This window comes from Schistocerca nitens, chromosome 4, assembly GCF_023898315.1.
Source record: "Schistocerca nitens isolate TAMUIC-IGC-003100 chromosome 4, iqSchNite1.1, whole genome shotgun sequence".
Lineage (NCBI taxonomy): Eukaryota > Metazoa > Arthropoda > Insecta > Orthoptera > Acrididae > Schistocerca > Schistocerca nitens.
Genome location: NC_064617.1, coordinates 329119799 through 329135563, shown reverse-complemented (window position 1 = coordinate 329135563; position 15765 = coordinate 329119799). Strand labels below are relative to the sequence as shown.

The window sequence follows — 15765 nt, the reverse complement described above, 5'->3', positions numbered from 1 at the left end:
CCCCAATCTCTTCTAAATCGACTCTGCTGTTTCTTCTTCTGTCACATCTGACAAATCTTTCCCCTCATAGAGAGCTTCAGTGTACTCTTTCCACTTGTCCGCTCGTTCCTCTGTATTAACAGTGGGATTCCCGTTGCACTCTTGATGTTACCACCCTTGTTTTTTGTGTCACCGAAGGTTGTTTTGACTTTCCTATATGCTGTGTTAGTCCTTCCACAAGTCGCTTAGCCTAAGTGACTTAAGTTGAAAGCTTAAGCCTCTTGGACTCAGTCTACAAATTAGATGCCAAAATTCTGAATGCGAGTCTTATTATATCATGGAAAAATTAATATCTGAAGAACAATCAGGTTATAGGTAAAGGCGATCCACTATTGAAAATATTTTCACAATGTGTAGAAAATAGGCGAGAGTTCAATAGGGAAACCATTCTTGCTTTTGTGGATTTCGAGAAGCATTCGATAATGTGAATAGAGAAATGCTGTGGAATATCATGGCTGAACGAGGTTATCCATGTTACCTCATAAATGCTATTAAGAACCTATGCACAAACACCGAAATTGTTATGGATAAAGGAAATGTATCAATAAAGCCAGATGATGTAATTCTTCCTCACTGTCACTCAGAATATCAATTTCATCTGCGAATCTTCATACTGCTATCCTTTCACCTGAATTTTAATCCCACTCCTGAATCTTTCTTTCATTTCTGCCATTGCTTTTTCGATGCATAGATTGAGCATTAGGAGCGAAGGACTACATCCCTGTTTTAACGCTTTTTAACCCGAGCATTTCGTAGTTGATCCTCCACTCTTATTGTTGCCTCTTGGTTCTTGTACATATTGTTTAGTACCCGCCTCTCCCTATAGGTTACCCCTATTTTACTCAGGCTTTCGAACATCTTGCGACATTTTACATTGTCTAACGCTTTCTCCAGGTGGACTAATCCAATGAACGTGTCTTGATTTTTTTTTTTCACCGTTGCTTCGATTATGAACCGTTACTAAGAACTGCATCTCTGGCACCTTTACTTTTCCTGACACATCTTCAGTTCTCTTCTCTATTCGTCTGAATATTATTCTTTTCAGCAACTGGGACGCGTGAGCTGTTAAGCTGATTGTACAATACATAAACTTGTCGGCACTTGCAATCTTCGGAACTGAGTGGATGACATTTTTCCGAAAGTCAGATGGCATATCGCCAGACCCATACATTGTACACACCAGCGTGAAAACGTGAATAGTCGTTTTGTTGCCACTTCCCCCAATGATTTTAAAAATTCTGATGGAATGTTGTTTATCCCTTCCGCCTTATTTGATTTTCAGTCTTTCAGAGCTCTTTTCAATTCTGATCCTAATACCGGATATTGTATATCGAATCCTGTTTCTACTTCTATCACCTAATCAGATAAGTCCTCCCCCTCATATATTGTTTCCACCTATCCGCTCTCTCCTTTGCATTTAACAGTGGTATTCACACTGCACTCTTAATGTTGCCGCCCTTGCTTTTAGTTGCAGCGAAGACTGTTTTGACTTTACTGTATGCTGAGTCAGTCCTTGCAACAATCATTTCTTTTTCGATTTCTTCATATTTTCATGCAATTTCTTTTTATTTCATTCCTAAGTCACTTGTATTTCTGTATTGCTGTATTTCCTTGAACGTTTTTCTATTTCCTTCTTTCATGGATTAGCTGAATTATATCTTCTGTTACCCATGGTTTCTTCGCAGTTACCTTCTTTGTACCTATGTTTTTCATTCTAACTTCTCTAATTGCCCTTTTTAGGGATGTCCAGTCTTCAACTGAATTGCCTTCTGAGCTAGTCCTTATCCTAGTATCTGCAGCCTCAGAGAACTTTAAGCGTATCTCTTGATTGCTTAGTGCTTCTGTATCCCACTTCTTTGCGCATTTATTCTTCTTGACTAGTCTCTTAGACTTCAGCCTACTTTTCACCACTACTAAATTGTGATCTGAGTCTATATCCATTAGTACCACAGGACAAAATCGTGTGCAATCGTGTAGGAGGATATGGCATGCGTGAAGAAACTTGAGGCTTCTCTTCCTCGCCAAATTGAGATAATAATCAAAATAGAGCCAATGTTACGCTATATCAGCGTAATGTCTCCTATGGATGGTAATTCTTTGTCTAGTATGTTAATGTTAGAAGAAATGATATAACCCAGATAAGAAGCATTAGAATCTCACTTATTGTGCGTATCATCGTAGTTCGAAGAATAAATTATTATATTTGTAGGTGATCCGTGAGTATAGGAGGTATAAAAGAAGAGAAAACTGGTACACAGAGCTGCCCTCTCTGGGAGTAGTAATTACTCAAACCCGGCCGCAAATCAAGCCGGCTCGCGAAGATGTTTAAGTCAATCCATAATGCTCCAACTCAACGCCAGAGTTCGTCAATCAAAGTGGTTGGTGAATGGCGGTTTAGCAGTCTCTCAGCAACCAATGACCATATGTCTTCATGGTTTCAGCAAGTGGGAGATCTGTAGAACTTCCTGCCAGGGCATCAGTAGAACGCCCTCCGTACTAAAGTAGGTGGACAGCATACATTCTTGCGTTATTTTGCAGGAAGATAACATCACAGGGACACTGAAAATGGCGCAACCATCGGTTGTAATATGTCAGACGTCTAATGCCTGCAGTCCGAACTACGGGCTACGTGAACAGGGGTGATGGTGTTGTGTACCTCATAGCACAAGGTACTATCACGGCTGGTTCGCGGTCGTACAACAATGACAATCATATTGTAGTAAATGTCGCTCTCCTAGGAGCCTCCACACATGGGTACCCGTATCGCACAGCACAGAGAACCGGAACCCGTCCAAAGAAACGGTGGGAGGGGCGTGGCACACTCCTGTGTCCAGTTTCCACTGAGTGCATCACTGTCGCCGCTTCTCTCACATCTCCCTCGTCAAGAGAAGCTGCAACAATGGTCGCCGTACTGTCAGTGCTTCGGACGTCGTTCCACTGTCCGTGTGGAAACCGCCTTGTTGCTAACAACACCATTCACTGACTAGAGGTCCGCAATGTGACAACACGTGTGTGCTCTCGAACGCTAGTGGTTTGCGGTGTTAAAATACTGCATGCTGTAGAATGTGGCCGTCCTGAACCAACTGATTTTACATTTCCCAACAGTCGTGAGATCCCAACAAGCCCGTCTATCGTTATCGCGAAACGATAAACAGCACCCCTAATGGGCTATGATCCAGCCGCTGGAAGTGTATTTCCTTCTTACACACTGTGTAGCACGATACTCTCAAAATCAAACAACATTTAGTCCATTGCCTAAACGAAAATTATTTTACTGATGGAACGTTGTGTTACTGTCCTCTTCAGTACTCGTAATTACACTATTTTATGTTCAAATAGTTTATTTTTAGTTTTACTTTATGGAGCTGAGATGTGGACTGTAACTTAAGGGGACTGCAATACAACTAATACCTGTGAGATCTGACATATAGGAAGCTGCTGAGAATATCATGGATGGACAAACGAACCAACAAATCAGTCCTTTAAGAACTCAGTTTGGAGAAAAGTTTGTCCAGTATTTGTTTCAAGCGAATCCTGCAGTTCATTGGTCACATAGTTGGACGACATGAGGATAACTTGGAAAGGAAGATCATCCAATGCGAAGTCGAAGGGAAACATTGCGGGCAAGACCATTAAGACGATTAATGGAGAAGTTACACCAAACATGGGGCCAGCTCCCCGAGATGCAGAACACCGGGGGAAATGGAGACTGACTGTAGATTGAATTGTATGATGGGTCACCACCTTCCAGCTATAAAAGACGAAGTGTTGATAATGGGTTCTTTTTGATCAACTTCTCAACGTTTGTGGAAGTAATACGAGGTGCATTCAAGTTCTAAGGCCTCTGATTTTTTTCTCCGGACCGGAAGGAGATAGAAACATGCGCATTGTTTTAAAATGAGGCCATGTTCATTGTCAATACATCCCAGAGATGGCAGCACCGTACGGCAGATGGAATTTTACCGCCAGTGGCGAGAATGAGAACTGTTTTAAATACTTAAAATGGCGACGTTTTCCTTACTTGAGCAGTGTGCAATCATTCGTTTTCTGAATTTGCGTGGTGTGAAACCAATTGGAATTCATTGGCAGTTGAAGGAGACATGTGGTGATGGAGTTATGGATGTGTCGAAAGTGCGTTCGTGGGTGCGACACTTTAATGAAGGCAGAACATCGTGTGACAACAAACCGAAACAACCTCGGGCTCCCACAAGCCGGTCTGACGACATGATCGAGAAAGTGGAGAGAATTGTTTTGGGGGATCGCCGAATGACTGTTGAACAGATCGCCTCCAGAGTTGGCATTTCTGTGGGTTCTGTGCACACAATCCTGCATGACGACCTGAAAATGCGAAAAGTGTCATCCAGGTGGGTGCCACGAATGCTGACGGACGACCACATGGCTGCCCGTGTGGAATGTTGCCAAGCAATGTTGACGCGCAACGACAGCATGAATGGGACTTTCTTTTCGTCGGTTGTGACAATGGATGAGACGTGGATGCCATTTTTCAATCCAGAAACAAAGCGCCAGTCAGCTCAATGGATTCACACAGATTCACCGCCACCAAAAAAATTTCGGGTAACCGCCAGTGCTGAAAAAATGATGGTGTCCATGTTCTGGGACAGCGAGGGCGTAATTCTTACCCATTGCGTTCCAAAGGGCACTACGGTAACAGGTGCATCCTACGAAAATGTTTTGAAGAACAAATTCCTTCCTCCACTGCAACAAAAACGTCCAGGAAGGGCTGCGCGTGTGCTGTTTCACCAAGACAACGCACCCGCACATCGAGCTAACGTTACGCAACAGTTTCTTCGTGATAACAACTTTGAAGTGATTCCTCATGCTCCCTACTGACCTGACCTGGCTCCTAGTGACTTTTGGGTTTTCCCAACAATGAAAGACACACTCCGTGGCCGCACATTCACCAGCCGTGCTGCTATTGCCTCAGCGATTTTCCAGTGGTCAAAACAGACTCCTAAAGAAGCCTTCGCCGCTGCCATGGAATCATGGCGTCAGCGTTGTGAAAAATGTGTACGTCTGCAGGGCGATTACGTCGAGAAGTAACGCCAGTTTCATCGATTTCGGGTGAGTAGATAATTAGAAAAAGAATCGGAGGCCTTAGAACTTGAATGCACCTCGTATTTCCGCACCCTGTACATCCGCACATTAACCTATGTGTGATACTACATCTGTCTAATGACATCGTCCACACCGTGGTTGAGCCGGCAGGACATTTGGTTGCCACACGAAATAGCTGGGATTGATTCCAGGTACACAAAAGGATATTGCTTCTAAGGACTGGATGAAGTTGCAGCTAGCACAGTGAGGTCAAATAAAGCTCGTTCTAATTCGTAGGCAATGTAATGCACATTTCCATTTGTATTTCCACATTCAGCTTTCTTCTCTCGCCTGCTGTGCTCTCTGTTTCGTTACACTGACTATATACCAATCTCTTTCAGGTTCATGCTGGTCCTCGTCTGCCTCATCTTCAGCGTCCTCTCCACCATAGAAGAGTACGGAACCTTCGCCAACGCCACTCTCTTCTGGATGGTGAGTCACCAATTTTTTCCGTTTTTTATTGTAGACTACGGTGTCTCTCTCATAACTATACTGCGGTGAGTTTGTCGCGAATTATTTTATCTGAGTAAAGTAAAGCAACATTCAACAATTGTATACTGGAAAATAGTATAATTTTTTATAACTGTTGTGTCGGAGTACCTAAGGTGCTTTTCTCATGTTAGGGACAACATCATTGTTTTGCAAGACATAACACCTCTTTTATCTTCAGCTAGGTGGGACCGCAGGTCATCCAGATTATCGGAAAATTCAGAAAATACTAAAATGAGATTGGTTAAATGGCATAAAACCACGCATTATACTTATTCTCACGTAAACACCCGATTTATGCATTATGGTTAAATAAATTCTGAGCGAATATTGAAAAAATACAATGAGATTTGTTCACTTAAATGATCGGAAACTTTCTTCTTAGTCAGTTTATTAAGTCATTTATGTGCAGCGCGATTACGCAGGTATTTCATCAGGATTAGTGTCGGTCAAAATTCGTTGCGGCTTGCGTTCCGTGTAAAGCATTATATTTTCCAGCTGCGTTGTTGCCTCTGTTATGTGTCATTATGTCTTCAGAGTAAGCGCCAGCTTTGTCAGATAATCAATTATCACTATCGTCATTGTCCGCAGACGAACAAACAGCGATAATTTTGTTATCGGATCTTACCGTAGCCAGCGTCATTGTTAAATCACAGCCAAGTCCTTTATATTTATAGCACCTACGTATAAACATCTTGGAATGTTTTCAAATGCTTCACTGATCTCCCCAGGGTCGGGATTGCAACAAAATTATTCATCCAGTGTACGACCCGCGTCAAAAAAGTGACAAATGACTGGTTCCAGATTATTCTACCAGTCTGACACCGTTGAAGTTCGAACACAAAAATCAGCAACAATGTTTTCAACGGTTCTTCTTCGTTCATCTTGTGCAGTACGTATAATTTTTTGTCCACGATACCACCTTCTTTCTCTTTGATGTTGATTTTACTCTGGCAAAAAACAGAGGTATTGCAGTACTGTACACGTCAACTTGTTAAATGATACCGTGACACGGTGTGTGTATGCCGGCTAGCTGAACTTAAATTTAGTGATTGTTGTCATCTATTTTTGTTTTATTACTTCCGAAGTATCGAATACTTTACAGCTACTGTACTTGATAAAAACGATTCGGATGAACCGGAGATCTGGATTATTGAGGGCCGGATGAACGAGGTTCCACTGTGGTCGATGTTTGAGACGACACACGAAAATATCTAAGAGTGAAAGCCAAAAGAATGAAGTGATATTACAACATGCTCTGTAGTGTAGGTTCTGTATTCGGATCCCAAAGAGATGAACTTTGACACAACTAAGTATACAAAGCAAAACGAATACTTCAGAGCTATTCTGTACGTATATAGTACACACGTATATACTTACATAGTATATATGTAGCATATACGTATATAGTACTAATTAGAAGTTGGTGAATGAAGCGACCAGCTTTTGATTATTTGGATGTTTTATTTTACTGCCATATACGGTTTCGGGCTACCATGCACATCTTCAGATGACTCACATTTTTCGTTACATAGATTTTTTGGTTAACAGCATGTCGTCTGCTCCACGCTGCACGAAAATATTTGAATATTTAGTGCGACTTCATGCTTTATATCATTAATAAAAATACGCTAATGTGTTTGCATTACACACACACACACACACACATTGACGATGATGACAGCCTCCGCCCCCTCCCCAGAAGATTCAACCCTTGTCTTAACGTCATCGTTGGCCAGCAACCCCACTGAATGTAATCGCACGCCGTACGACCGCAGTTTTTGTTCCGATGTGTAGGCTGAAACCAGTATACACCGTTCCAAACCATTCCACGAAATACGAATTTGATCCGCTGAAGCAGAGGATGTTTATGCCTTCTCAGCTCCCCTGTTTAGCGCCCTTGTGGGGCGTGATCGAAGGCGGAAGTTGACCCTGGACGTGAATAAAAGTAACATGCAGCGCATGCATGGAAGAGGAAGTCCACTACTATACATTTACACTATTGGTGTCAAATTATTGGAAACGGAAACTACCTCAATATCTAGGAGTAGCCTACTGGAGTGACCTTACATGTAAGTGCAGTGACATCATAAAACATACAGGAAGAAAATCAGATGTCAGACTCAGATTCACAGGAAGAACCTTAAGGAAATATAATTGATCCACAAATGAAGTGACTTACAAAACGCTTGTTCGACCGATTCTTGAATACTGATTATCGGTCTGGGCCCCTTACCACGTTGGATTAATAGACGAAATAGACAACGTCCAGCAAAGATTGGCGTGCTTGGTCGCGGATCGTCTAGTCGGCGTAAGAACGTTTCGGAAATGTTCAACAACATCCGAAAGAGTACGTTCCGTAAAGACTCGCACAGCCTATTACATTCTCCCGCATAAATCTCGCGAAGTGACCAGGACGAAAAAGTCCGAGGAATTAGAGCGAATGGAATGGGGGGATTAAGTAGCGACAGCAGAAGTGCCCTCCTCCACACACCGTCAGTTGGTTTTTACGGAGTGTAGATGTAGATGTAGATCGCCGTATATGCTGCTTTACAGAGCGGACAAGCCTCAAAAATTCGCGTTCTGTCAAGAGGTGTGGATTATTTTTGTCCATTTTATTTCAACAGGTATCTCCGTAATATTCTTTCTCTGGAAATCTTAAGTACGCTCCAGACGCTGGCTAGATTAGACTGGCCAGAAAGTCTGACTTTCAAGTTCGTGACAGCAGTGGCCAGGTAATACATGTAGATTTCGAGAGGCCACACACCACGTGCCGTTCTGGAATGTTCCAACCAGTTACTGATTCTGAATCACGTTGTCCGGTACCTGTAGCCAAAAAATTCTGACACATTAGACAATCCGTTTGTTCTAATCTGTTTCCCAATTTTTCGTTCGTTGCTGCCACAGAACGGCCCCTTGACAAGGCTGCACATTCCATGCGAAGCAGTGTCGTCATGTACAGGGTGTTTCAAAAATGACCGGTATATTTGAAACGGCAATAAAAACTAAACGAGCAGCGATAGAAATACACCGTTTGTTGCAATATGCTTGGGACAACAGTACATTTTCAGGCAGACAAACTTTCGAAATTACAGTAGTTACAATTTTCAACAACAGATAGCGCTGCGGTCTGGGAAACTCTATAGTACGATATTTTCCACATATCCACCATGCGTAGCAATAATATGGCGTAGTCTCTGAATGAAATTACCCGAAACCTTTGACAACGTGTCTGGCGGAATGGCTTCACATGCAGATGAGATGTACTGCTTCAGCTGTTCAATTGTTTCTGGATTCTGGCGGTACACCTGGTCTTTCAAGTGTCCCCACAGAAAGAAGTCACAGGGGTTCATGTCTGGCGAATAGGGAGGCCAATCCACGCCGCCTCCTGTATGTTTCGGATAGCCCAAAGCAATCACACGATCATCGAAATATTCATTCAGGAAATTAAAGACGTCGGCCGTGCGATGTGGCCGGGCACCATCTTGCATAAACCACGAGGTGTTCGCAGTGTCGTCTAAGGCAGTTTGTACCGCCACAAATTCACGAAGAATGTCCAGATAGCGTGATGCAGTAATCGTTTCGGATCTGAAAAATGGGCCAATGATTCCTTTGGAAGACATGGCGGCCCAGACCAGTACTTTTTGAGGATGCAGGGACGATGGGGCTGCAACATGGGGCTTTTCGGTTCCCCATATGCGCCAGTTCTGTTTATTGACGAAGCCGTCCAGGTAAAAATAAGCTTCGTCAGTAAACCAAATGCTGCCCACATGCATATCGCCGTCATCAATCCTGTGCACTATATCGTTAGCGAATGTCTCTCGTGCAGCAATGGTAGCAGCGCTGAGGGGTTGCCACGTTTGAATTTTGTATGGATAGAGGTGTAAACTCTGGCGCATGAGACGATACGTGGACGTTGTCGTCATTTGGACCGCAGCTGCAACACGGCAAAGGGAAACCCGAGGCCGCTGTTGGATCACCTGCTGCACTAGCTGCGCGTTGCCCTCTGTGATTGCCGTACGCGGTCGCCCTACCTTTCCAGCACGTTCATCCGTCACGTTCCCAGTCCGTTGAAATTTTTCAAACAGATCCTTTATTGTATCGCTTTTCGGTCCTTTGGTTACATTAAACCTCCGTTGAAAACTTCGTCTTGTTGCAACAACACTGTGTTCTAGGCGGTGGAATTCCAACACCAGAAAAATCCTCTGTTCCAAGGAATAAACCATGTTGTCTACAGCACACTTGCACGTTGTGAACAGCACACGCTTACAGCAGAAAGACGACGTACAGAATGGCGCACCCACAGACTGCGTTGTCTTCTATATCTTTCACATCACTTGCAGCGCCATCTGTTGTTGAAAATTGTAACTACTGTAATTTCGAAAGTTTGTCCGCCTGAAAATGTACTGTTGTCCCAAGCATATTGCAACAAACGGTGTATTTCTATCGCTGCTCGTTTAGTTTTTATTGCCGTTTCAAATATACCGGTCATTTTTGAAACACCCTGTAGATCGCCTTACCGGTGTTCTGTCCCAAACATCCCTCTGCAGTGTTTGATTCTGTTTTGAAATACCTCTTGTTCCCTGTTAGGCCAGGAATTATGAAAAGGTAAAACAGTGTTCCCAGGTGAGTGGATCGTAAACGGGGAGCCACTATCCTATGCTGACGGAAAAAAGTCGCAACACCAAAAAATAATTAATGTAGAGTGATGACAGTTCGGGAATATATTTGTCTAGGTAACTTATTAAGTGATTAACATTGCAAGACCACGGGTTAATGGACGCGTTACAAATGTGAAATCCTGGTACATTAACAACCGGTGTAACCACCAGATTGTTGAATTCAAGCATGCAAACTTCCATTCGTTGTGTTGTACAGGTGCCGGATGTCGGTTTGTGAGGTGGAGGTTCCATCCCTGTTGCACTACATCGGTCAATGCTGTTTGTGGATGACGCTGAAGTTGTCCGATGATGTTCCATATGTACTCGATTGGAGACAGATCTGGTGATCGAGCAGGTGGAGGCAACGTGTCGACATTCTGTAGAGCATGTTGGGTTGCAACTGCGGTATGTGGGCGGGCGTTATCGTATTGGAAAACACCCTATGAATGTCAGCACAACAGGTGGAATCACAGCCTGATGTACAAATTTGTAGTCAGAGTGCATGGGATAACCACAAGAGTGCTCCTGCTATCATACGAATACGCGCCCCAAACCATAATTCCAGGTACTGCTCCAGTGTGCCTAGCATACAGACAGCTTGGTTGCAGTCCTTCAGCTACCCTCCTTCTAAACAAGACATGGCCACCACTTGCAGCGAGGCAGAACAAGCTTTCATCAGAAAACACAACAGACCTCCACCTTACCGTCCGATAAGCTCTCGCTTCACACAGCTGAAGTTGCAAATTGGGGCGGTTTGGGGTCTACATCTACATCTACATCCCCCTCCGCAAGCCACCCGGCGGTGTATGGCGGAGGGTACTTTGAGTACCTCTATCGGTTCTCCCTTCTATTCCAGTCTCGTATTGTTCGTAGAAAGAAAGATTGTCGGTATGCCTCTATGTGGGCTCTAATCTCTCTGATTTTATTCTCGTGGTCTCTTCGCGAGATATACGTAGGAGGGAGCAATATACTGCTTGACTCCTCGGTGAAGGTATGTTCTCGAAACTTCAACAAAAGCCCGTGCCGAGCTACTGAGCGTCTCTCCTGCAGAGTCTTCCACTGGAGTTTATCTATCATCTCCGTAACGCTTTCGCGATTACTAAATGATCCTGTAACGAAGCGTGCTGCTCTCCGTTGGATCTTCTCTATCTCTTCTATCAACCCTATCTGGTACGGATCCCACACTGGTGAGCAGTATTCAAGCAGTGGGTGAACAAGTGTACTGTAACCTACTTCCTTTGTTTTCGGATTGCATTTCCTTAGGATTCTTCCAATGAATCTCAGTCTGGCATCTACTTTACCGACGATCAACTTTATATGATCATTCCATTTTAAATCACTCCTAATGCGTACTCCCAGATAATTTATGGAATTAACTGCTTCCAGTTGCTGACCTGCTATATTGTAGTTAAATGATAAGGGATCTATCTTTCTATGTATTCGCAGCACTTTACACTTGTCTACATTGAGATTCAATTGCCATTCCCTGCAACAAACGTCAATTCGCTGCAGATCGTCCTGCATTTCAATACAATTTTCCATTGTTACAACCTCTCGATATACCACAGCATCATCCGCAAAAAGCCTCAGTGAACTTCCGATTGTATCCACAAGGTCATTTATGTATATTGTGAATAGCAACGGTCCTACGACACTCCCCTACGGCACACCTGAAATCACTCTTACTTTAGAAGACTTCTCTCCATTGAGAATGACATGCTGCGTTCTGTTACCTGGGAACTCTTCAATCCAATCACACAATTCGTCTGATAGTCCATATGCTCAAACTTTGTTCATTAAACGACTGTGGGGAACTGTATCGAACGACTTGCGGAAGTCAAGAAACACGGCATCTAGCTGGGAACCCGTGCCTATGGCCCTCTGAGTCTCGTGGACGAATAGTGCGAGCTGGGTTTCACAGGATCGTCTTTTTTGGAAACCCACGCTGATTCCTACAGAGTAGATTTCTAGTCTCCAGAAAAGTCCTTATCCTCGAACATAATACGTGTTCCAAAATTCTACAACTGATCGACGTTAGAGATATAGGTCTATAGTTCTGCACATCTGTTCGTCGTCCCTTCTTGAAAACGGGGATGACCTGGGCCCTTTTCCAGTCCTTTGGAACGCTACGCTCTTCTAGAGACCTACGGTACACCGCTGCAAGAAGGGGGGCAAGTTCCTTCGCGTACTCTGTGTAAAATCGAACTGGTATCCCATCAGGTCCAGCGGCCTTTCCTCTTTGGAGCGATTTTGTACAGAGCTTCTGGCTCGGAGCTGTCCTTGACGCAACCTATTTGTAACAGTTCGTTGTGTCACTGTGGTGCCACCTGCTGCTCAAATTGCTGCTGCAAATGTAGTACGATGCGCCACAGCCATACGCCGAACCCGATGGTCTTCCTCCTCGGTGATGCCAAGTGACTGTCCGGAGCCCGATCTTGTTGTGACCGTACATTTTCGTGACCACCGCTGTCTTGAGTCATGTATAGTGGCTACCTTCCTGCCAAGTCATTCTGCAATATCGCAGAAGTAAAATACAGCTCCACGTTGCCCTATGACTCGATCTCGTCCAGACTCAGTGCGGTGTTGTTAATGGCGTCTGTGATGCCTTAAAGACATTCTTGACTAACACCAACTCACAGAGTCCAACCTCAAGGTAACTAACGTTCACGACCGTTATAGCGTGTATTTAGAGCAAATGCTGATTCGCTTCCGCATTGTGCCGCTACTATCGCCATTCTTCTGCGACCAGCGCAAAGTTTGATTAAACATCATGTAGAAATGCGTTTGCAAACTTTAGTTTATGTCCCACAACTCCTTATGGGCGTTGCGATTTTTTTCCGTTATATTTGCAGCCCTGATTGCATTGTATCCGTCTCCTCCTACAGGTGTGATTCGTCTTTTTTGAATAACCTTCTTCTGTTTCGTATGAAGAGTGGGGCAACGGCTGGTCTGACCTTTAGCCGTTAACCGGTTTCGGTAACACCTTCACGGTCATCAGGACTCTCTTTTGGCAAAAATTGAACCTATGATTAACGTTCCATACTGCCATAACATAAAATTAATCTCAGCATCCGCAGATCTGCTCATACATTAAGTGTGCAACGAGCATTTCTTGCGTGAACAAATTTCAAACATAATTTCACATATATTCTAAACGTTTCCCATTTCCATGCTCAACGTCAAATATTCAACGTATTAACTCCTTTACAGAGTAATCATACGTTTAATACCATTTTATGCAAGGGAATTCGATTCTTTAAATAACAGGGTGTGGGGGGGAGTGTATTGGTTGGCTCCTGAATCCTTATAAGTTTTATGATACTACTAATCGAACACTTCTGGCAATTCTCTCTCACTCTCTCTCTCTCTCTCTCTCTCTCTCTTTCCACTTTACCAACTAGTCGAGCTGAGCTGGTAGCTCACGAATTTCGGACTGTAACAGCTATGCTCGCAAACGGTTGAGCAAATTTTGTTATTGGGCCGCCCTATTAGCATACGTTACAACCGGCGCCGCGCCGCTCTGCGGCGATTCATTTGCGCGCGCGCTCTGTGGTTTCAGGCGGTTAGCTAATTAGTGTGCAGTGCTAACGATGCTCAACAGGTGGCAGCACCTGTAACGTTCAAACAATCGATTGGCGGGCCTTCTGCCGGCGCTCTGGGCCATTTTTTTAACTCGATTGTCAGGGTTTCCCGGCAGGCGAAGCCATTGAACACATTGTTCGCAGTGACTGAGTTAGAGCGGTTTTGTACAGCATAGCGGCCGGAAATGATTGTAAACATTCGGGAAAATCATTAAACACTGACTGTACACTTTGTCTGAAGAATACGAAACACAGCAGTTTACATCTCTTGCACTTGAAGACTGTGTAATAGGAATGGATCAGAAAAGCAAAGTAGATCATAATCTCCGCCATAAAGGATTCAAAGCTTGCTTCTTGAAATGTCCCATTTTCATTTTATATTAAGCGGAATATATTTTGCTCTTCGTTTTGTTTTATATTTTGCCAATCTATTGAGAAATTCGTCTTTAAACAAAATTAAACGAAATTCTAACAGCTATGCTGAAGAAATTAGTTTTTTCAACCTTGCTTATGAAAGTTAAAATAGAGAAAAGATCAAACCAACCAATGGTTTACGGATGGAAACGACATTCATTTCTTTAATATACACTATTTGGTGAAAAGTATCCCTGCACTTATTCGTGGGCATTAATATGGTGCAACCAGCTCATCTTTGTAACGGCTTGAACTCTGTTGGGGAATCTTTCAATGATCTGTTCGAATATCTGTGAAGCAATGGCAGCCCAATCTTCCTCAACGGTCGAAACCAGAGTAGGTTGTAGTACTGGCCAGGGTCAATAATGAAATAGACGTTCTAACTCATCCAAAAGGTGTTCTGCTGCGTTCAGGTTCGGACTCTAAGCAGGCCAGCCCATTTCAGGAACGTTATTGTCCAAATAGCATTGTCTTGCCTCACAGATGCTGCTTTTTCGCAGGCTGAATGTCGTGCTGGTACAATCAGTCACCGTCTCCGAACTGTTCCTCTCCTATAGCCGGTACACAACGCTGGGAAACGTGTTCATATTCTCCCGAATTTTGTGTTTTTTAAGCGCGTTAAGGGGAATACACTATTAACCCTGTAAAACACCCCCGTACCGCAACACTTCCTCCCCTTTACTTCACTGTCGGAATTTCACGTTCTCCAGGCATTCGCGAAACCCAGATTATTCTGTCGGACTGCCGCAGGGTGTAGCGCCATTCATGACGCTAAATTATTCGTTTCCAGTCATCCACTGCCCATTGGCGTCTCTCTTCACAGCACATCGAGCGTCACTTAGCATTGACTATAGAAATGTGCGTCGTATGAGGAGCCGGTCGATCATTGTACCACACTGTTCTTACCTCCGTAAGCACAGTCATTGTGTTACTGGACTGTTGGCAACACTGTGGAACTTACGAGTGATGTTTCCTTATAACTCCTTCGACACTGCTCGACAGTCCCCGTCCGTCAGTACCTGAGGTTTGGCAGATAATGGTTAAGCTGTGAGTGCGGTTTCGCGTTTCTGCGCCGCGCGGGTTTAGCCGAGCGGTCTTAGGCGCTGCAGTCATAGACTGTGCGGCTGATCCCGGCGGAGGTTCGAGTCCTCCCTCGGGCATGGGTATGTGTTTGTCCTTAGGATAATTTAGGTTAAGAAATGTGTAAGCTTAGGGACTGATGACCTTAGCAGTTAAGTCCCATAAGATTTCACACACATTTGAACATTTTTTTGCGTTTCTGCCTCAGTCTCATCACCAACAGTCATCTTGGGTAGCTTTAGAGGTGATGAAATGTTCCTGATGGATCTGTTACTCAGGTGACATCCAATGACTACTCCACTTTCGAAGTCATTGCTCTCTCCGACCTGTTCTTCATCTACATCTATTTGACTGCTCTGCGATTCATACTTAAGTGCCTGGCAGAG

The 15765-nt window shown here is 43.9% G+C and overlaps 1 protein-coding gene across 1 annotated transcript in view; it reads left to right on the top strand.

The window, feature by feature from the left end:
• Positions 1 to 5232: 5232 nt before the first annotated feature.
• The window catches only part of LOC126252283 (potassium voltage-gated channel subfamily KQT member 1-like), a 307638-nt gene continuing 297105 nt past the window's right edge, over positions 5233 to 15765 (top strand). Inside the window, exons 1-2 of the mRNA XM_049953157.1 lie at positions 5233 to 5306; positions 5496 to 5586. Of these exons, the coding sequence (XP_049809114.1) occupies positions 5233 to 5306; positions 5496 to 5586 (165 nt within the window). The remainder of the gene's footprint in view (positions 5307 to 5495; positions 5587 to 15765) is intronic.